Source organism: Platichthys flesus, chromosome 7 (genome assembly GCF_949316205.1).
Source record: "Platichthys flesus chromosome 7, fPlaFle2.1, whole genome shotgun sequence".
In the NCBI taxonomy this organism is placed as follows: domain Eukaryota; kingdom Metazoa; phylum Chordata; class Actinopteri; order Pleuronectiformes; family Pleuronectidae; genus Platichthys; species Platichthys flesus.
This window is the reverse complement of record NC_084951.1, coordinates 20,642,573-20,665,422: the sequence shown is the minus strand read 5'-3', so window position 1 is coordinate 20,665,422 and position 22,850 is coordinate 20,642,573. Positions and strand designations below refer to the sequence as shown.

At 46.1% G+C, this 22,850-nt stretch overlaps 1 protein-coding gene across 5 annotated transcripts in view; it reads right to left on the bottom strand.

The window, feature by feature from the left end:
* The window catches only part of LOC133957116 (IQ motif and SEC7 domain-containing protein 1-like), a 90,062-nt gene that overhangs the window by 4,308 nt on the left and 62,904 nt on the right, over window positions 1-22,850 (bottom strand). For 2 of the 5 annotated variants that reach the window (XM_062392552.1, XM_062392553.1), the window contains 12 exons: window positions 10,531-10,810; window positions 9,118-10,397; window positions 8,334-8,495; window positions 8,063-8,185; window positions 7,643-7,809; window positions 7,242-7,381; window positions 5,353-5,382; window positions 4,251-4,376; window positions 3,955-4,054; window positions 3,543-3,704; window positions 2,433-2,609; window positions 729-778 (listed from right to left, as the gene is read on the bottom strand). In XM_062392552.1, coding sequence (XP_062248536.1) covers window positions 729-778; window positions 2,433-2,609; window positions 3,543-3,704; window positions 3,955-4,054; window positions 4,251-4,376; window positions 5,353-5,382; window positions 7,242-7,381; window positions 7,643-7,809; window positions 8,063-8,185; window positions 8,334-8,495; window positions 9,118-10,397; window positions 10,531-10,810 — 2,797 coding nt within the window. Of the gene's footprint in view, window positions 1-728; window positions 779-2,432; window positions 2,610-3,542; window positions 3,705-3,954; window positions 4,055-4,250; window positions 4,377-5,352; window positions 5,383-7,241; window positions 7,382-7,642; window positions 7,810-8,062; window positions 8,186-8,333; window positions 8,496-9,117; window positions 10,398-10,530; window positions 10,811-11,471; window positions 11,834-17,498; window positions 17,775-22,850 lie in introns of those variants that run through there. The other 3 variants (XM_062392555.1, XM_062392554.1, XM_062392556.1) reach the window with 3 other exon arrangements.

Sequence of the window (22,850 nt, the reverse complement as noted above, 5' to 3'; positions counted from 1 at the left end):
TCACTTCTCCTAGAACAAGCTTTTTCCTTTTGCATGTGCTTTCGTTTACGACTGGAGAAAGACCACGTGACGACTTTGCAGAGCAGAATGAAATTTGCAGGGTCCCAGACTTCAGCCCAACACGTGAAACTCATGGATACATGGAATGAGTGAAGGATGAATGAATGAAATCCACATCTTCATTAAAATCAGTCCACCTCTGAGTATGCAGGCTACATTCCTCCCTGAAGCTTACAGAGAAACTGAAGATAGAGAGAAGAGGAAAGACGGGGACAGCGATGTTTGCTGCGGGAGATGCACCGTTTTCTAGTGTCTTACAGAGCTACCACCCTGCCACAGAGAAGAAGAGAAACCAAATGAAAAACCGCTTGGATGTGACTGAATGAAGGACAGAGACAGGCAACAAGGGGAGGGGATCGGAGGAGGGATTAGTAGAGTCATGCTGGTTTGAAGATAAAGTGTATATCGGTCATATAACATGACCAAAACAGGAGATCTGTTCTGGCTTCCAAAAAAAGGGGCACGATCAGAGGCAGGCAACCCATGCATGCACACTAACGGAGGCAAGCAGGTTACATAAGGCATCCCAGGAAGAAAAATAAATGGTTCCAAACAAATGAACTGAGTCTATGAAGCAAAAAGGTGTAAGACCAAAAATAAATGGTGTGTTTTCACAGTGCACATCATCACATAGAGAGGAGCTTGGATACCAGCTGCTTCAAACTTACTTCCATATTGCTGTCTAGTGATCCTGCACTGCTGCGACGCCCCCGCTTGCCTGCCCGAGACATGCAATACCACAGATTAGAGATCGACAGCACTCCTGGGTCGACTACAGTGTCGGCTGCCCACCCGACCCGTAGGGGGCAGTGCAATGGGTTGTGACTGTGGGTTAAGTCCAAATATGGGCGGGGTAGGGGGGGGACAGGGTGCTGGGGTTTCCGGGCGTGGGGGTGGTTGACAGGTGGCACTGTGGCTATACCGTGCAGTGGCGTCACATCTCCACTCAGGATGAAACTAGATCTGCATTGACATTTCAGTGAGGCAAGTTTTAAAACGCATTCCGATCTGCAGGCTCACTCAAGTGATATATTTACATTTTTGATGGATAAGGTAAATGTGGTCCCCCGTTAGCATCGAGGTTAATAGACAAAGGAAAAAGGTCCACAGAGAAATTTTTCTTAACTGGATTTATATTTTATCCGCCCCCCAGATTTTTGACTTGATAAAAATATGATTGACTGGTTTTTAATGTTTCCTTAAGGGACTATTTTGGCAAGAGCCAGTCTCAGTGACAGTCACAAAGGAGGAGACACATTGAAAGCAGTACAGTGGTTGTTGCACATGGGATGTACATGTACAGGCATATTACAGGTCTGAGGGCGAGCGGAGCACTTTGGCACACTCAGCCGATGACACATGACCAGTAATCACACATAAACAGGAAAATACCTGATGTGTATGGGAAAAAAAGAACACAGTAAATACACATGAAATGGAGTATGGCAGGAAAAAACAAAACAAAATATAACACTTAACAAAAATGGCCCCACTAACATGCCACGTCCTGCGTGGAGAGAACACAGGAGACAGGCGGGCGGCGGGATCCCTACGTGCCTCTTCACTGTCTGACCTACTCGAGGAAGTGATCGTGAGAACACAGCGTGTCCTGGTGCCAAACCGTGAGGCAGACCCCCTGACCGGATTTCATTTCGTTATCGAGTTAATCACCCGATAACTTCCCGTAGCTGCTATCTGTAATGAATGAAATGTGTGTTTGGTGCTTCGGAGACACAGCGGCTGCGTTAAACACTGATATTCACGGTCGTGCAAATGACTGACACTACATTGTGATCCTGCTGCTGCTGCTGCTGCTTCTGAATGGTGGTGGTCAGCACTCGCCTGTCGGGCCAACAGGTACACGTGAGAGGAAATGCTACGTGGTTTTGTTTTTAAACATGAGATGTCTTTGGATAAAACAAACGGAGGAGTGCAAAAAGTGCCCAGTTAAAAAGAAGAACTGACAATAAAAACATGAATGGGAGCGTTATGTCAAGTCATCCAGATGATTTGGGGGGGGGGGGGGGGAGGGGTGGACAACTGCCCGTCAATTTCATTCATCACTGAGAAGACACGTTTAGAAGAATCGATCTCAACAATTACCCTCTTCTCAAAGGCTGTAGGTCTGTATTCAGTCTCCCTCTAAACCACACTGGAAGCACCTGCCTCGGTCAAACAATCCAATCCTGAGTGAGCTAGGTAGTGGATTTAAACGGGAGGACTCTGAAGTCGATGTATGGTGTCGTGAAACAACATTTTGCTATTTTTTTATCCCCTTGGCGTCATCCCAGTTGGGTGGATGACAGGAGGAGAACACTCCTCCGTGCAGGAGCCGGCTGGTGGAGACGAAGACGAAGACCTTGTGGCTGTACCTGCGTCGGAGAGGTCTCGCAGCGAACTGCTGAGGGCGCTCCTCTTCAGGCCCTCTCCCATGGTGTAGGTGTCGTCCAGACTGGCGCGGTTCATGCCACAGTTGCCGGCTTCCTTCTTCAGACCGGAGCTCTGCGACATGCTGGGCCTCACCACCCCCTTCTGCTTCTCCAGCTCAGCTGTGGAGAGGAGCCAAGGAGAGACTGGGGTAAGTGGCAGTGGCTTGAAATCTCAAAAGACCTGAAAACTGGTTTATTCAGTCACCTTGTGTTGTCTGAAACTCATGAATGTCAACTACTCATGTATCTACCTACTAATTCACAAACATCTTTATCTAATCTGCTTCACACTTGAATGTTTGTTTTAAATTGCCCAGAAAGTGCAGTGTGCGATTTGATCATGGGACAAAAATGGAAATTGAATAACCAGGCGACCAGCGCTATATGGGAGTCAATTTGTGTGTGTGTGTGTGTGTGTGTGTGTGTGTGTTTAAGTTCTTGGATAAACTACAGCAGTGGTCATTAACTGGGTCAAAATCACCACCACATCATCTTGATAACTTTTTTCATTTCGCCATTTCGGACTGACCCAGGGATTCACAGGAGTCACTGGTGCTGATTTCCCCAGAATCAATTCCTGTTTTGCAGTTCATTTTCAAAGTAAAAGTAAAAAGTTTGTTTCGTTGCTTCATTGCTTTTTGTAGCTTTTATAAAAAATAAAGGTCACCAGTTCATTAAATCATTAAAATCTATGTAAAAACGCAAAAAGCTAATTCTGTTTCACTTTAGGTAAACCTTTGCACCATGGACTCCAGCTCTGCACACGACATCCAGCATGTAAACAATAAAAAAGTGACAGTATATTGTAGAACTGTTTGAGGAGGACCAATAGCTGCTCTTGTATGTTACAGCAGAATTGACTTTCAAATGTGCAGGAAAAGAAAGCTCTCCCTTCTGGTAGCCATCATGTGAACTCTGTAAACACCCTCCCTCATAAACTGCTGCAAGTTGAGGAATGAGAACCATGCCCTGTTTCTACTTTACACAGCCCGAGGTAGATGGGGGGGGGGGGGGGGGGGGGGGGGGGAGAAGAAGAAGGAGAAGGCAGCTCACACTCTATCCTGTATTTCTCCATTTCCTGGACCTCGGCGATGGACTCTCGTAGGTCGTCTGTGAACTTCTTGCGGTCCTGGGGGTTGGGCGCGTTAAAGTTGATGAGGACTTTGATGTCCGCACCTGGTACCGCTGATGTGAGTCTGATTCCATTTGGGTAATCTGTGGCAAACAGGCACAGGGGGAGAGAGCTTCACACAGGGGGCCATTGATCAAAACCAAGTTAAAACACATTCGGACGAATTTGTGTGAGGTTCGGAGACGATAAACAATGTCACAGCCCATTGGGTTGACTTCCCCATTTCTGCAGGATGTGTTACCGTGCTAAATCGAACCCTGCTGATGTAAACACTGTCACGCTAACACACGCTACAGACGAACGGATAAAAGGAAAACGCCCGGCCCAACTTACACTGATTTTCAAACAGCATGACTTGCATCCCGTAGAGAGAGAAGGACTGTCTGAAGCTGTACGTCACCGAGTTCTTCTTTTTCTGGAAAATCTTGGTTACCTGAAAATGATACAAATGGAGAGAGAGGTTGAACGAGGGAGGAGAGGAGAGGAGAGGAGGGGAGAGGAGAGGAGAGGAGAGGAGAGGAGAGGAGAGGAGAGGAGAGGAGAGGAGAGGAGAGGAGAGGAGAGGAGAGGAGAGGAGAGGAGAGGAGAGGAGAGGAGAGGAGAGGAGAGGAGATGAGGAGGCTTTTTACCACAAGGAGGTCGTTGAACAGGAAGATCTCCCGCTGATGCAGGCCCAGCTTCTGGAGCTTGTTGGGATCTGGCACTTCAAACAGGCGACAGTAACACACCAGGCGACGATGAGGCAGCGACAGAACCTACGAGGAAGAAAGAGAAATGAGCTCAGATACCGAGACTTCAGAGATTATTATGGCCTCAGTCCACAAGACAGTACAGAACAAAGGTCACTAGACAGAAATGTTCCCCTGTTGATGTTGAAACTGTAGCTTGAGACCTCCGGCCACTTGCCAGTTAGGTCAAACCTCAAGATAAGGATTTTAATTGACCTCTATTTTAAATCATATTAGCAATTAAAATTTTAGGCAGCGTCAAGCTCTTATTTTTATTTACACCCCACCACACACATCCTGAGAATAAAACCATCTTTACTCGAAAAGATGTTGACTTCTAATAGAACAAGCAGGGAAGCTACATACATAATGTGATTCTGCAAATGATTTAAAATCTAATAATGAGTATCTTTCTGATTTCAGGTCAGATAAATGATTATGCTTTGTATTTTAAAATGGGAGGCCGGAAGCAATTGTTTGCTCAGGACATACAAGACGGGTCTAAAGCAACGTGTAAGCAAATATCAGGTTGGTTTCTAAGTATTGTTGCTATGGATACCTTTATTTATAGATAGGTTAGCCCATGCACTGATGCAAACTGATAACAAAATGTATGGGCACTTTAAGATGCCTTGAAAACAAGTCCAAAACAAGTGTTTACGATGGCAACTTAATTACTATAAATATTAAAAGGAACTTTTAGTTCCTATCAATTCTTAGAAGAATCTGATACCTAATCCCTTCCCCCACATTGGACCAATACATTTAGACAGAGGCTTGCCGTGCACCCAGCAGTGATGTGCACCCTGCTGAGCTCAGACTCTGCAGTAACACTGCAGCTCTTTGCCAAAACATGTCTGTCGATTCTATATACAGATGTGAAGTTGCATGGGGCCTCAGTGGGGAATCAAACTCTCACTCTACCTGTGTCATGTGCATTAACTGCAATATCCAGGGACAGAAAGGAATATCAGTGTGATTGATCGATATTATTTCTACTTACACATCCCAAGCCGTGATGGAGAGTTCCAATCTAAAAACAGAAGACAGAGATAATCGGTTATATATATACATTTGTCATTATGGGGTTATTTACACGTATTAAAGAGGCCATATAAGGATTTCTCTATAATCTCTATCAAAGTGGCCATGAAGATGCATGAGCCTCTGTACACCAGGTGGTGGTCTGTCTCCATCTTTCTGCTGCTGCGCTTCAGGGAGTCTGTAAAGATGTGCACCTTCTCCTGGAAGCCCCACTCCTCTGTGCAGCGTTAGCAGTCCTGATAATTACAAGGAGGAATTCCAACGTGGTTTTTATGTTGACGTGTTTTAAGTGAGTGCTCTCCTGGGCTTGTAACGCTGCGGCTAAACGGTGACGAGGGATCATCTTTTAATGCACTCAATTATTACTGGCAGAACCGACGAGATTCCAACCTGCGGGGAACCGGAGGAAACCAAGTCCGCCGAGCAGGACGAGCCTCTCCCTGAGGCTGCGGAGGCTAATCACACTTTTACCCTTCACACGCAAAAGACATGAGGTTACCTGCAGAATAATGCAGAAACAGCCCTGCTCCTCAGGGGCTGCAGCACATTCAGAACTAGATTTGATAATTGGTCTGGTTCGAGAAATGGAATTATTGCCTCGTATCTGCAAACCAGTCAAATTGCAGTTTATTGTCCAGTACGTATGCAGTGAAGACAAGAGGAATTTAATTAAAGGTACGAGTGTCAAGTTTTGATTTAAGTATACTGAAGCTGAACTTCAACCTTTTGGGTATTAATTCAACTTTTCAAATCCTTTTATTCTATTAGACGTTTGTCAGCAGGATTACTCAACAACGACAGACCTTTGTGGAGGGGTGGGGCCTGACCAAAGGAAGAAAACATTCCATTAAGGAGTGGATCTGAATAAGTAAGTAGGCGGATCCAGGACATCACCAGCGAAGGTGCACGCACTCCAAACATCCTTCTATCAACCATATGAATTCTTGTGTACTGACCAAAAATGTGTTTTGTGAGGTCACAGTGACCGATCAAATTCTACTCAGTCCATCCTCCGGCGACAAATACAACAGAGGGGCAGCGTAAAACAGATTGACTAAATCCAGAGAAGCAGCAGATTACTCCAACATAACATTTACTGGTTTGTTAAAGAGCGGATGCACTGCAGTGTTCAACCGCTCCTCCCTTGAAAACCAGGTGGGAACTGTAACACACCGAGGTGGCAGCGAGTGTCCATTTTTCACCAGACTGCAGCGCTGGGTGACATTGCTCAAGGGCTTCGGGGCGCATTCAAATCAGCAGCATGAAGGTCAGAGCCCAGGCGTGAATCCCTCTCTGCTCAATAATACCCAAAGACCTTCCAAATCCCTCTTCTCCCTCTGAGACTTAGTCGCTTAATGTTTTTTGAGTTTAGAAAATCGGAAGAGACGTGACATTGTTGTTTGTATACAGTGAATCTGGGAAGATGCAGCTGTGTGAGAACTTTATAAGGAATATAGAGTTACGCAGAGCGCACCAAGTTTCACACAGTCATGGATATCAGTCCCTTAAATATGCAAGATTTTTTCCATGATTTAGTCTCTGAGAAATCACTCAAAATGCTGAAAGACAACCTCTCTCATCATGTTGGAGAAAATGGCAATAAATTCCTGGATCCAAACACTGATCCTGTTCTTTCCCTGACACACACAGCATCCTTCCATTGAATGTCTTGGAAATCCGGAGAGTAGTTTTTTGCATAATCCTGCTAAATAACGTTGACGAAAACATAATCGCCTCTGCGCAAGTAATAAGAGGATAATTCCCAGAATGAAGTCTGGTCTTGTGAGTAAAATGATAAATAAGAACCCCAACTGATGCTGTAGCTTGCTCGTTGTAATCAGCACTCACCGGTTTCTTCCCCACAATGAGCTTCTCGACCTTCTGCACCTGTGAGACGTGGTCTTCATTGGTCTTGAGCTCTCGCTTGCGGATCCTCTCGTAGATACCGACCAGCGTCTCCCTGGGTATGTCCTCTCCATCGTCCACACCTGGAGCAGAAGGAGGAGCAGAGGTATAAAGTCAAAATCAAGAGGTGGATCGAGGGCAGATGAAAAATAATTGAAATGAGGAATGTGAGAGGAGGAGGTCATATTATTCATTCAAATACAAATGATGAGTGCATTTCCAACTCCAGGGTGAATCTCACACATATAGCACGTTCTTAAATATCAGTAAATCACATGGAATAAAGATGTAAATAAAATATTTATTCAACAACAGTGTTTCATATTGGTCATTTGTTTTGTCACCTCGTAAATTCTTGATAAAGTCCTCCATCTTCATCTTCCTCTCGGGCTTAACGTTGGGGCTGTACATGTCGGTGTTGAGGAGGATGATGGCGAAGGCCAGGATGAAGATGGTGTCGGGGTTCCTGAACTGTCTCACCACCGTGGGGTTACAGATGCAGTAGCGCTGACTAGAGACACGAGAGGGGAGAGCGCAACCGCGGTGAAGTTCTACTGACGTCACAGATTAGATTGCAAAACACGCAAAGCTATTGTGCTCATGGAAAGGAAATGCTTTGAGGCTCGGAGAAAGCAGAAGTTATTGTTCCACTTGTGTAACGGTAACAGTCGTGACAATAGAGGAACATCAGCAGGAATGATATTAAAAAGTCATCAGTCATTCGTCAATATGTTTAAATGTCATCGCTGAGGCAGCGGTCTCACCTGAAAGCCTCGATGAGCCGCTCCACCTTCTGGGCCTCGCCCTGCACTCGGATGTGGTTCTGAAATTTCCTGAGGGCCTCGTCCAGCTCCATGCTCTGGAAGTCCATTTCATCCACCACGCAGCTGGTGCACACAGGGACAGATGGAGAGAGAAGAAATTTAAAACAGAATCATGGTGCTCATCACTTCTTTATCAAAGAGGAGATTCCAAGAGATGTTCTCTTTCTTTTAATTTTTAGTCATTTAATTAAGAAGTAAATATCATACTTACTCTAAGACATCCCTGTTGAACTGTTTCTGCCGATTGCCGAGGAATTCTCCAATCATCTGCCGGCTCAGGCCCTTCCTCTGCAGCAGGAAGTGAGCCACACCGACCGGCGTGTCAGGGATGAATCCCCTCTCTGTCAGGTACTGGACCCCTTTCTCTGGCTTCCTGAAAAATCCAACATGGACAGGGGGTTATCTCTTCACTATAAATCAGTAGAGAAACTATAATATATTTCTCAAATCGTTTAGGGACACAGAACTACAGCTCAACGTCGTTTTTAAACCCTTATGACAAGGAAATGTAATTCAAGCTTGATATTTTACAGTTTAATCATAAACCTTTAGTATAAATAACTAAAAAGAAAAAGAAAAGAACTACATCCAAATCTATCGAATATGAAATAAGGAAATAAAGACATTTCTCATGTAAAATAAATGCACATCTTTATGGTTCCAAGTCAAGCTCTTGAACCATATTTCATAAGAGGTCAGACCTAACACATCATAGAAATTAAGTTATTCATAATTGCTCATGAAAGATAAACGATTGAGCTACATTGCACCAAAGTAAGCTGAATTTTCCCGGAGTCTGTTTAATTATCTCATCGCTGACATGTAGTTATGTCAGTTTGAATCACAGAGTGAAAAATGATTTACGATAGCTACATTCTAAACACAAATTAAATGATGCTTCTGAATTCTTCTTCAATCCAAATATCTTTCTAACTATAGAGAATCACTCTCATACACACTGGTCCCCGTCTGCTCCGTCAGAGCCGAGCACCTACTTGTTGAAGAGATTCAGGCCGATGCGATAGTGTCTCTTGCGGATCACATCATTGCTGAAGATGGGCGAGTCCCAGCTGTTGCGGGTCTCTTTGTGGTAAGTCTGTTTGCTGAGCGTCTGCTCTCGGAGGCTGTCTCTCGACGACGACTCGGAGCTGCAGTTGATGGTGTCGTTGGAGTTGGACGTGCTGTTGATGCTGTCGTTGTCCCCGTCGGAGAAGTCGGACTCGGACTTGCTCTGCCGGTTGGCCGAGCCGTTGATGGCGAGGTGGCTCTCCAGCTGGCGGTGGCGGTGGCGCAGGGGGGCGTCGTCGTCACGGGACGGAGCTCTTGGCGGGGGGCCGTGGGAAATGTGTTTGGGGCTCGCCTGCGACGACGTCACGATGTGGCCGTGCGGCTCGTACACCGGCGGCCGCTTGACCGAGCCCCGGTCCGAGCGGTCACTGAGCTCCACGGAGCTGTCACTGGGAGGTTGAATGGTCAACAGAGGAAGATGGTCCATTCTGAGCCGCTGCTCCTGGCACTCCAGAGAGGGAGTGCTGCGGCAGCTAGTGTCTGTGTCCTGACCCTCATCTTTAGGGTCAATGGGCCAGTACTCCTGCGAGGAGTTGACTGACCGCATCCGCAAGTCGGATTCCGTGCTGGAAGGATGCTCCCCTGACCTCGACAGGGCGATAGAGGGGGACATGTCCTCCTCGTCGATGAACAGAGTGACATCACTGTACGATGCCATCGTGTCATCTTGCATGCGTCCGGCTGCCCTGCGGTGGGACTTCACCTGATAGGGCGCTTTCCTCTCCACCTCGGAGCAGCCTATGGCCTCGGGGTCGGGGCCCTCGTCCCCCTGGAGGCTGCGACAGTTCAGTGCATCGTCTATCGACTCGGCCAGAGACTTGACCTGCCGGGAAAAGGCGTCCTCCAGCTCCGTGATGGCGTCGGTCAGGTCACTCTGCGGAGGCGGGTGAGACACCATGTTGGCCTGCTGGTGAACCTCGATATCTCCACACTCAGACTGCACCATGGACAGCGGGGTGCCATCTTCCGTCATGGACACCTGCCTCCCCTCGAAGTAGGAGCTGTGCACTTTCTCAGGACCCTCAAACGACAGCTGCATCCTCATGTTGGACAGAACAATGCGTCTGGACATACGGTTCTCAGACATGGAGCTCCTGAGACGTTCAAAGTTCTTGTTCATCTGGTACTGGCGGAAGGCTGTCTGGATGGTGCGGGCCGCATGCCGAGTTATGAATCGTCCACCATATTTGCGCTCAAGCATCTCCACCTAGGGCGAAGGAGGAGAAAATAAAATATTGATTCTGTTCTCCTAACTGGAGCTGGTCTTTCAACCTGTCTGATGTCATGAGAACACGAGAAAACTTTGATCCAACTCCAAAACAAACTCTGCTCTGGAATACCTGTTTGTCCTGAAGGTCAGCGGAGAGCTCATAGCTCTCGGAGAGTGAGCGCGACCGCTTGATGGCCTCCTCCTCCGCCTGCTTACGGATGATGGACTGCGAGTGCTGAAGCTTGGGCCGACGGGGCCTCTGAGGGCCGGGCTGGACCCCGTGGCTGTAAAGCGGGCTGTCGAATCTGTCGGGGCTGATGGCGGAGCCGTGGGTCACCGGACCCTGGCCATAGCTGGCTCCAGCGTCCAGGGAAGGGCCGCTCTCATTGGGCCGTCCATCCCCTTCCACACTGCAGAGAGAGAGAGGGAGCAGAGGGATGATTAGAGTTTTAATCTTCAGTTAAACAATGAAAAGTTTAACAATCAGGATCTATCAGAATCTGAATGAAGTATTATAGAAAATGCTTTTCTGTTTCTCTATGAAATGTCAGAGCGATAAGTAGCTCAACTAGACTTTGGAACAATCTGCCACAGGAGATTAGACTCACTTCTTAACATACAACTTTATAAACTCTTATCATGTGATGCATATTGCTTTTATAATTTGTATCTATATAATTATTTGTTGTGTTTTGTAAGTTTCATATTGTCTGTTGTAAAGCATTTAGTTACTTGTGTTGCAATGTGCTGTACAAATGAGGTTATCACTCTTGTTATTGTTGCAATAATTTGTTGCAAAATAACTGCCGGGACTTCCTTCAAGAAAAGTAAAAGTGTTTCAAGAAACAAATCCGACTCTAGAGGAGTGAACTGGAGATTAAATGAGGGACCTAACTGTAGAGAGCTGACTATACTGGTCTCTGTAACAACTCCAGTCTGCCATGCCAGACCCAGTATATACAAATGCCACGTAAACACTCTCCCAGTATCAAACACGTCCAGTCATCGGTCGGCCCTGTGAGCTCACCTCTTACACGGTTACTGTGAAGGAACAAACGAAAGGTTACTCACTCACTCTTGCACTCTGCCGCTTTACAAGGCGACTGCTTCATGCGCACAGACCGTCTGTTCTCTATGAATTGCCAACTCTTCCTCCATATCTTGTCCACCATTCTCTCAGCTGAGTCAAGTCCAGAGTACACAGGCTCCTCCAGGAAACCACCGCTCAGTTCACGTCATGTGCCAATCAGCGGCCGACTGGGAGTTGCATCACGTCGGCCGGACACATTGCTCCAATACATGTTACAAAGTCCAGGTCAGAGCAGCACGACAGAGCAAATACGACTTCAGCAGCTCCTTTGAAAGCCCTAAGTGGGCATATGTGCAGTGCCCACCTTCTCAAAAACTGACCTCAGGCTAACATGTCTTCTCCTCCATGGTACAGTGCACTCGCTGTGCGCTGGCAGCCCTGTGTGTTTGAACTGTGACGTGCCACACCCATGCAGTGTACACAATCCACTTCCTTCATTAGACAGCCTCCAATCAACAGTGAGGAACAACAGGCTACCAGCAAACGGCAAAAAGTGGTTGGTGAAAAAGTGGAACTGAATATGGTGAAAAGTTCACACGGCAGATGTGTTAGTAAACTCGCTTTGCATATTTTGCCCTTAACCAAATATAGATTGACAGGTCAGGAACTTCCCTCAGCACAGTGCACCAACAAAAGGTTTAAAAAAGATCCACATGTTCACAGGCTTCTTCACAGCCTGTGAACATTAATATAATAAGCCTGCCCGAGGGGCGACATGTCATTTTGTGTATTTGAATCTAACTCACAAACCACAACTTTGTCCCTCTTTGTCTGCCGATTCCTATCTTCATTATATTATATCTTAATAATTGTATTATAAAACTATATTTTATTGTAAAAAGTGAACTATCAAGTCAATAAAATGACTCTGTAGAGCACAAACCTCCACCAAGGCCCAACAGTTCCCTTATATTTGAGGTCTTGACCTTCAATTTAAAGTGCATTGAAATAATGAAAGTTATGATTTGGAGCAATACAAATACAATCTAACTGAATTCAGGTTATATAAGGTTGAATCAAAATCCGCACACTCATAGATATCAGTTCCCTAAATGTTTCCTGAATGATTCTCTGGGAAAAAACCCGATCTCACAATGTTTAAAAAACCGAAATGTTTTTGAAGCAAATTACTGTTGGGATTAAATTCATCAAGAAAGTATTTTGTCAAATTCCAACTGCAAATAATGGAAATATTATTCTGTTTTGAAGCAGTGCCGGAGTTAAATTCCACCATATGCTGCAGCAGAGTGAATTATTGAGCCTCACATTATCCTTGTGTGTCTGAAAAGTGATGACCCGCTGGTTATCTGCAGCCAAGGGCAAGGTGACACGGAGGAGGTTCATATATGCAAAGTGTGGACCACATACATCACAACCACTCCTAAGCAGAGGGCCTTCACTCTGCTGGCTCAACCCAATACCTTGCACAGGGCTCACTGACTCACTATCATACTTCATTGCATAATCACCACTGGGACAAACCTCCCCGACCATCTGTCATGTGAAGCTGCCATCGCTGGAGTGAAGAGTCACACCTTGCTCTCTGTCACGGCACCAAATTAGAGCCGCTGGTAGATATTTTTTATATTTGTTAAGAAGTTTGACGACCGACCTGGATAAAGGGATCATGGACAAAAAGCATTTGTGCAAATAAGTTCAAGTTCATATTTAAATTAAGAAAAGGCCTGAATGGACATGTAAATATATTTAATTTAATTTATAGGATAACATTTTTTAAAACATGTGTCACACGTTTGCAAATATAGGGATTTGTGTATTATGTACATATAGGTTTATAGTATTTGTATAGTAAGAGTTCTGTATTACAACTTTTTGTTGTTTTCACTGGGTCAGGGAGGCACCTATTAAATCTTGGGGCAGATCTGGATCAGGCGGCAGATCCAGGAATAACTTTTTACTTTCTTTGGTGTTTTGACCAGACTTTTTGTCAGAGAATAATTCATAGGTCCGGTGGGGAAAAAAAAACAAGTCATGTTTAGGGGACAGTTATTCGTGAGTGTGTGCAATTTGGGGCGGTTCCAAATTACAATCGAGTATATTTAAATGTGGTTTCACAAAATGACTGTTGTGCTTTGGAGGGGGTCTAAACTCTACCAGTGCTATTCTGATGGGCTCTATGTTTATTTAGACGTTAGCTCAGAGCTCTGTTGTCCTCTCAGAGACTCATGCGGCTGCAGATTGTTAGATTCTTAGATTCTGCAGACGTTGTTTTGTTTTTCTATTGTCCTATTTATAGAGAGCTGAGAGTAATTGCTTTTCCTGATTGCTTGTCGTTACTTACGAACCATATGACAATACAGCTACTGTAATGAATTGACATGAAATGACTGGAGACACATAAACGACCGGCTCCTTTTAATAACTACATCAGCGCTCCTCTGTGGGTCGCTCTCTCACTCGGTCACCTCCAGACACATTCGAGGCACAAACTCCAAACTGCCGCTGCAGAACTGGCTTTCGCCCTTTAGTCACCGAGACCTGGAGCCAGGTTTTCTCCTTTTCCATTTCCTTCTCTCTTTCTTTCCGCTTCACTTTCAACCAGCCATGCATCCAGGCTGTGGGTGTGTAGCTGTGGATGCACAGTGGGAATAAGTGCTTAGAGGAAAAGGAGACAAATAAAAAAAGAGGCATTGAGAGCTGATGTTTGAAGCTGGAGGTTGTATTTATCAAAACGTTGTTGGAGGTAAAGGATGAAGCAATGACAGTTGTCCCAGGACCACTTCCTGGCAGCAGCAACGCAGCCGGTGAAATATGATCTCTCTATATTCGCAGCCGCAACGCAACCGTGTCTGTCCCTCCGTCTGGCTCCTTATCCAGCCGGAGCCCCCGCTGGTTCCGATGTAGCCACGGATAAGCATGTCGGCTCAGCTGGCAGTGATTTTCAGCCATGAGACCCGGGGATTTGTGGGGAAGGGGTTGGGGCAGAGTTTGACCATCTCCCTCACCTCCCTCCCTCCCTCTCAACACATCCTGAACAAACAGGCCCAGGCCCCCGTCCAGGCCTCAGCCAACTCCATCAGTCGGACCTGAGGGAGAAACATTCCTCCATCCCGGAAAAGAGGAGTCACATCTTCAGGGAATAGAATGAGGCTAATGAAGTGCAGGCCGGAGTTACGGAGGAAGGGAAAACCGCAGTGTGGAACTAACGTGAATCCCAAACCAAGGCACCGGAGTAGATGTAAAACTCCTTATTTGTGTTTTAAGATGCGTTTTTTTCTTCATTTGGGTTTAATGCAGCTTAATTGAATTGTGACCTCGAAAAAAACATTTTAAATGAGAAAGCAATTCACAACAGTATATGTACAGCAGGCAGTTACTTATTTGTAAAGCTTGATAGTAAAATTGCGTCTCTCAGGTTAAAGGATGAAGAATAATCAACTTGTATAATGTGGGGATCCTGAGATGTTAAGGTCACTTTATGTGAAGTTGCTAGAACAATACATTCCACTCTCTTGTCTTAATGGTATTGAAATATGGTGGCCAAGAAAGTCAAATGAGCCCTGACTCTGAATTTTGTCCACAATTATGGAAAAGGGAGTTTGTTTTATTTGCTTAAATTAGGAAATATGAGCAATGACACTAATGTAACAGAACTACAGGCACTTTTACATTTCAGGCCTTTATCACAACCTTATCTGGATTTTCTGTGCGTACGTAAACATAGCCAGTGAACCGACCTTTCCAATAAAAATCAAACAGACCTTCCGTGATCCCAGTTCTCACCCCACATGCACTGAACAACATGTGCTCCAAACACAACAAAAGCAGATGTTTGCTCTCCCTCTCTCTCGGAGAACTCATAAATACAGATGTGCTACCCAGCCCCCCCGATGACACGGACGTGAGCGAACGCATTTTCCAGGTAAAAAGTTAGGAGACCACACGGTGAAGACGAGTTAACGAAGTACGGCGTCAAAAATGCAGACAGACAGAAGACCGACTCTGGAGAGTTTGCAGCAGACGATATACAGTCGGCTGGAGTCTCATAAGACTCGTGGCTGAGTCATGGCTACTACTGGAAGTTGTATATTTCAGTTTGAGAGCCATGAGACTCTATAAATCAGAACCTGTCGTCTTGCTTCCAACTGGCCAGAGACACGCGAGTCTTCAAAGTGAAGCCACACAGCTAAAACCAAAACACAGTGTAAATGTATTGTATTAAATGTCCTTCTTATTACACTTTCTATAGCAAAGTTATGTGCATGCACAGCAGTACTGAACCAATCGCATAGCCTCTGGGGGCAAAAGCCAGTAATTGGGGCTGTAGACAGCGGATTTTGAGGCCAAGTCCCCATCGTCTGTTTACTGTTCACAGTCATAGTTGAATGTTTAGAGTTTACCTACAATATTCAGCAAGGACACTTTAGAAATATGACGAATTCTAAACAGCAGCAGCTCTTCTGGATCAGAAACATCACGAGGAACAATCCACAGTTCAGTTGTGTTCTCAGTTCAGTGGGTGGGACTACGCAGTCAGAGCTGCAGAGGGCGCTGCTGCTCAGTGAAAGTTACATAGTGATGCTTTAAGTTGAACTTTTACAGTCGAAAGTCAAAGTCAATTCTATTTTTCATCCTGCCGTATGTACAGGACATTGACAGGATTGAAAAGCTGTTTCTCTCTGATCCCCGGTGTAAACATGTAAGTAGACAAAGTATGAATGCAGAAACACAGCTTATAAGTATGCAACATAACAAGTATTCAATACATAGTACACAGCACCACATTGTACGCAGTCATAAGGCACATGGTAGTGTAAAAATGGATTGAGAGTGTAAAAATAGTTCATGGGAAGCTAATAACTGATGCATTCCGTCAATGTGTTCCTCGTGTTTGACTCTCCACACCAACTTGTACCCGAGAGCAACCAAACAGCTCACACGTGATTGGTCAAACTAGAAAGAGCAACATGTAGAGTCTGTTTATAGAGATTAGTATTGAACTGACTCATTAATCACAACCTACTGAGCAGAATCAGGCTGAACACAAAAAATGAAAATCTGCATATAATTGATTATTGTTTCCAGTCGTCTAAAGATTAGGAATAATAAAGTTCTTCATTCATAGCACAGCACAGAGGACGTGTATGAAAGCAAGTGTGACGAGTGGTCGATGATTTGTTTACGCCCACACTTGTTACTTGAAGTAATCAGAAATCCATACCATTCCCTTGTTAACCGCCAGACCTCATTCTGTCTACATGAAGGCTTCCCTGCTACCCCCCCCTCCCTCCTGTCAAGACTCACGACAACAGCAACAACAACAACAACAGAGCCACTGTCAATATTTCCTCAATAATAAATAATTAACCTCTCCCCCACAATGCACTCAGCACCTGGTCTTGAGTATCCAGCTATGAAAAACCACAGAGTCACAGGCAGCGAGCGGCAGGGCCACGAAACACCACAGGAATGCCCTTCAATCGTGCTGAGGGGGTGGGGGGGGGGGCAGTTTACAGATGGATTCTGTACAGTAAGACTAAACACACCATGATCTCACACACACACGCAGTGACTCAGAGAGAGGACATGGTCTGTTTTCCATTGTGACGGAGTCAGAATCGAAACGGCAGACCCCGCTTTAAAACGCATCGACTTCGTGACTGAGCTCGAAGCTTCACGTTGATCCCGTCAGCGCCGAGTGAGGATTATGTGAAAATACGTCCAAAAAACAAAACAAAGGCGTTATCTTTTTCACCACACTCACGCACTGTCTCTCAACTGTTTATGAAACAAAGAATTATGAGCTCCTGGAGCCTGGCGAAACCTCATCCAATGACAAAACACACACACACACACACACACACACACACACACACACACACACACACACACACACACACACACACACACACACACACACACACACACACACACACACACACACACACACACACACACACACACACACACACACACACACACACACACACACACACACACACACACACTCACACACTCACACACACACACAGTCCTGTTCCTCTTACCAGCCCTTCAGCTCCAGCTCCAGCAGTGACAGGGTCTTCCCGGAGTTACACTGCAGACACCACATGCTGGCCGGCGCTCACAGGACGACGTACTCCAAACACAAGCGTTCCCACTCACCAGTCCCCATTACCGCCAAGGTTTCTCTATCACACACATGAGGATCTCCAAACTGTCATTCTCCCGTTTCTTGGTAGCTCTCTACTCCTCAGGAACACTTCCCATCTCTTTGCCTTGTAGCAGCAGCCTCATAGGGATGCATGGTCTGTGGGTCAGTCCACAATCTCAGCCAAGTGGAGATCTTTCTTTTTCTCCCTCTTCCTTTCTGTCGTCTGTGCGCCGGGGCTAGTAGGAGTATAGGGAGGGTAGGGGAAAGGGGGGGGGGGGGGGGGGGGGGGGGCGGAGGCTGGAAGACGGGAGTGTGGGTTACTGCCAGGGCCGGAGCTGTATGGAAGGGGGCGGGGTGCCGGGGAGAGGGTGTGAGAGCGCCGTGGCTCTGTGGCTGGGTGGAGAGGTGGAGGGAGAAGGGGATGAAACACCTCCTGCACAACATTAATCATGCAAAGAAGGGGACGCTCAAATGCCCCCAGAGTCAGGGAGAAAATGGGATTTTTTTCTGGCTTTTCATCAGAGAATGTAAAAACTTGAAAATGAGTGGATGGGGAGGGAATGAGAGATGAAAGCACGGACAGGAGGGAGAGTGACGGCCTCATCCAGTCCGACACGTTCAGGTACAGAGGAGAAAGTGAGAGGAGAACGTGGCGTGAAGAGGAGATAAAGCTGCAGGAGACAGGGTTTGGGAGTGTCTGAATGTCAGAGGCACCTTTTGTTTGCCTTTTATACACAGAGGAGGAATGACTTAGTGGGCAGGGGTGGCAAATACGAGAGAGCACCTTCTAATAATAGAGCCTTTCAGGGCCCGAGCAGTGACTGTCGAGATGGGATCTAAGAAAAGAGGCAGAGAGGATCCTGCAGCAGAAAAACCACGGCAGTGTTGAAGGGTTGTTGTCCTCTCGCCCTCCTATTTTCAACCTCCCTCAAACCAGCTTTGTTTTATTTCGTGGATAATGTCATGGTGCCAGAATGCCACCCGTGTTATCCCGTGACCGCCGAGCTCACCCGCCGCTCTCCCATCATCCCACTTCCCGGCTGCAGCGGACCCCGGGTTGACTGCGCCGCCGTTCTCGGGACTTCACAGCGTCGTTGCTCCGACAGGCCAGAGACTAATCACCCCTCTGAGAGAAGGGGGTTGGGGTAAACTGCCCCCAAGTCAAAGGTATTTTCTATCTAATGGCAACAGGCACAGGAAGCAGAGGAGAATGGCTCCCACATGGAGCCGGTTTACAGGGACACCAATCATTTACACACACACGCACACCCACGCACGCACACCAGTCCAACCAGGGAGACGCTGATGTCCTCTAATTACAGGCCTGAACCCTTCAAATGATCACCTTCCCTGGACAGCTTTTTTCATCCGGGCCTTCAAACGAACGACGCGGAATGAGTGACAAAGCAGAAAAATAACAAGTAGCTTAAAAAAACCGGCAAACGTCTGCACACGGTTATCGTCCAAACATGTGTCCCCGGAATCACAGCAGGGGACGTGCACGGAATTACTTGCCGTGTGTGACTCAGGGGGAATTGTTACGTGCAAGCGAGGCAGACATAGTGAGCGGCCAGCCGATCTATTTCAGTTCAGAGACCTTGGCCCTGGACTCTGGTGACTACAGCTGCTAATGCGTTGTGGAGCTGCAGACACTTGACTCAACTTACAGAGCTCGACTATCACGCGATCGCTCCACTCTGGCCCCAAATCCATTTATTCCTGAGTGCCAGTAAACACAACAAACCCCCCCCCCAAAAAAAAAAAAGAAGACGGCAGCCAAAAGCCATTTAAGACACTCTTTGTCCAATAAAACTGGCATCCTCGTTATTCTCTCACTTTGTCTTGGTGGCAGGCCTCAGGGAGAGTCTAACTGGAGTTTATTTGTGTGGGAGTGCGAGATATGAAGTAATCGCTTTTCTCATTTTGAAGATCAACACGTGACCCCCCTGTATGCCATGTGATTGATTTCAGTATGAGGCTCAGGAGCCGCTTTAGCATAAGCGTCGAGGGGAGCTTTGCTGAACTGATCAAATTAGACGGATTCCAGGTCTAAAGCACGGCTGCGAAACTTTTCACAAACTCAGAGGCGCTTAACGAGCCTGTGTAATTATCTCCGTCTGCCTCGAGGTCTAGCTGTTCCTCCTCCGGTGTTACGACCCGGTGTACAGTCGCCTCGGCTGAGCCCAGGCCCACTCCACATCCCGAGTCCTGGCTGCAGGCCGCTCGGCTCCGGAATGATGTCATTGAGAATTCCAGGCAGAGGCCCACTCTCTGCTCATAAAATGCCATTTCTTCAACTCAATACATATGGTTTCTGCGAGTTTCAGCTCCTTATGCTCGACCACCCCTCCCCACCTCCCCTTGGATTAGTCTGCGTGCCTCCCCCTGTGTTCCTCTTCCCCTAAGTTTTCAGCATAAAGAAAGTCATGTCCATTATTACACTTGGGGCGAGACCAGTGAGGCGTCCGCAGGTCAGATGCACACAAGAGCCTTTATCAGGTGCAATCCCGCAGTATTATCAGGGGGACAAAGGAAACTTAGATTTTCCCATTCGCAAAAAAAGATGAAACACGGAGTCGAAGGGGAAAGACAGCAAAGGAAACGACGAGGGGAGAGGGAGAAGTGAACGCTTCCTGGAAAGTTGGTCACAAGGTTTTGGCGCCGAGCGCTCGGTCCGTCTACATGACATCATGCACCGGTTTTCATTATCTGCTGAGCAACTGAGACCTGGGCTAAGAAATGGAAAATAAAACAAAAACTGGGTCCTCGCCTGGTCTGGAAACAATTAGAGCGGGCTGATGTCATAGTTTGATACAACAGAATACCAAATGAGATGTAGTGGCCCGGGTGAACACAGAGGACTTTGTGGAGGAAGAAAAAAAGAAAAGAAACACATTTTCCTTGTAAATTGTCAGGAACAAAAGAATTCCTGTGCACGAAAAAAAAAAGGATCCAGCAGAGAGATGTATAAATAGAGCTGAAATAAGAGTAATTAAAGGATCTGCTGCCTCTGCTCATCACATCCTGGCAGAAAAGCTGGAGCAGATGTGTTGCCTGTGGGATCCAGTGGGAATGATCAAAGTTCATCAGTGGCAAGTGGTGGCTGGGAGGCTTTTCTCTGTTCTACCGTTCATAACTAAGTAGTTCCAATCAAGATCGAGACAATCTGTTGGTCCAGACATATGGAAACTGAAAACACAGACTTCAGACACAAGTAAAAACATTATTTCAACCAAGTTAAATGTTTTCTGTTTTACACAACGGGCTATTTTCTTCTCACAGGGATCGTACTTGATGGGCATCAAACCCTGTTATCTCTGCAGCACTCACTGAAAGGTGTTTGCGGCATGAACGATCGAAAACTGTCGAATAGCATAGGACAGCCCTGGATGACTGGTTATAAGACTGAAGGCGTAGAAACTTTACGTTGACATTTTGGGAATTACAGTCATTTACTTTCTTGTCAACAGTTAGAGGAGACGATCGATTGCACTCTCATGTGTGCACTTAATTTAAAGCTGCAGCCGGGGGACGGTCTAGCTTAGGTAAGAATAAAAGAACTGGAGAGGCAGCCAAGAAGTCACCGTCCAAAAGAGCCACACAAGGAAAAAGTCCTACACATAAAACCATAACTCGTCAATTTGAATACTCATCATGATTTGTAAAACAGGTTTTTTTTTTGGGACACTGCAGCAGAAGCCTTTTTCCAACTATTTATCTATTATATTAAGCAAATTAAACCACATTTTTAGCTTTATTTAAATCTAGGCTTGGTAACTTTTTATCTTATAGTGTGAAATCTTATAAAAAAAAACACAGTGACAAAAAACGACCAATCATTTAATTCAGACCAAACTAAAGGATTCACTGGCGAGACGAGAAGACGGCGAGCGGGTCACGTGTGTTTTGGGGGCATAGCTTTGACAAGAGAGACAACCAATGGGAGGAGGACTTGGATGTATCTGTGGCCTGCTCTTTCTGTTTTTTCCAGGATTATCAACTATCGATTTGAGCAAATATTTTATTCAGCTGTCTGTGTTTGGAACATTTTAAGCAGTAATAAGCTTGTTCTACTCACAACCCATATAAAAAGGTCCAGTGTGTAAGGTTTAGGTGAAAGGGATCTTGGAAATTGAAATTAAAAAAAATAACTCTAGTGATGTTTTTATTATTGTGTGGAGGCCATCATGTGTTTAACAGAACCTTTAAATCACCGGGGGGGTTAACTCTCTAGCCATGTCTGCTGCTCACTCTTTCCTGGGTGGAGTTCTTCTCTGCTTACTTCTCTCTGTGTTTGCGTGGGCTTGCAATGGTTTCCTCTCACATTCCGGAGATGTATGCCAGTCAGGTGGGGCGGAGACTCCAAACTGCCCAAAGAGTTGGATGTGGGCATCGAGTGCCACCATCCTGGGCAGGGAACCCGCAGGCATTAAATGACACCCTTACGATTGAACCCAAACAAACTTTAACTTAACAACTCGCCCACATGTTTGTGTGCTGTTTTCTGTGTAAGCAGTTCTGTAAAAAACTAGAATCACAGGGCAGGACTACATGCATCTGCTATCTGTCTCCTACTCTCTATAAAAGAAAATAGCTCATATTTTGTCATTATTGGAAACGGGCCGAGTTTGTCCATATACACTATGTCCCTTTCTGTTCTCTCCATTACCAGATACCATATTTCTCCATAACCCTCTCCCTGGCACAGAAACACACAACAGCACCATTCTCCCCGGCTAAAAATAGACCCATGTGATTGTGACACACTCTGGTAAACACTCAGTGTGAGAGATGAACAATACTGTAAAGAACAAAGAGGAAGAAGAAGCAGCCACTGAACGCCCTGCTGATCCCATCTTCTTCTCTTTTCCTTTGTGGCAGATCGATGTGCAGAGTTTTTCAATGACAGTGAAATTAAATTTTGAGGTCAGCTGCAAAAAAAAAGCGCTGCAAGATTTAGAAAGCGTCTCCGGTGGTTTTTTTAGCTCCGAGCAGCCCAGACTGCGAATGTGACAAAGGCCACAGCGGGTATAAATACTTGTGGCGGTCACAGGAGCGTGACACGACAGCCAGACGCACAAAACAGACCCTGACAGAGGCCTTATATGATGAGAGTACAGTCTGCAGTGGGCTTTCAGAGGGACACTGCCACCCACTGGTCAGAAATGAGACTTCACGTGGTCTGTGCACACAAGGCCTTTGGGGGGGGCAGACATGTGACGCTGAGCTCATTCACGACGGCTGA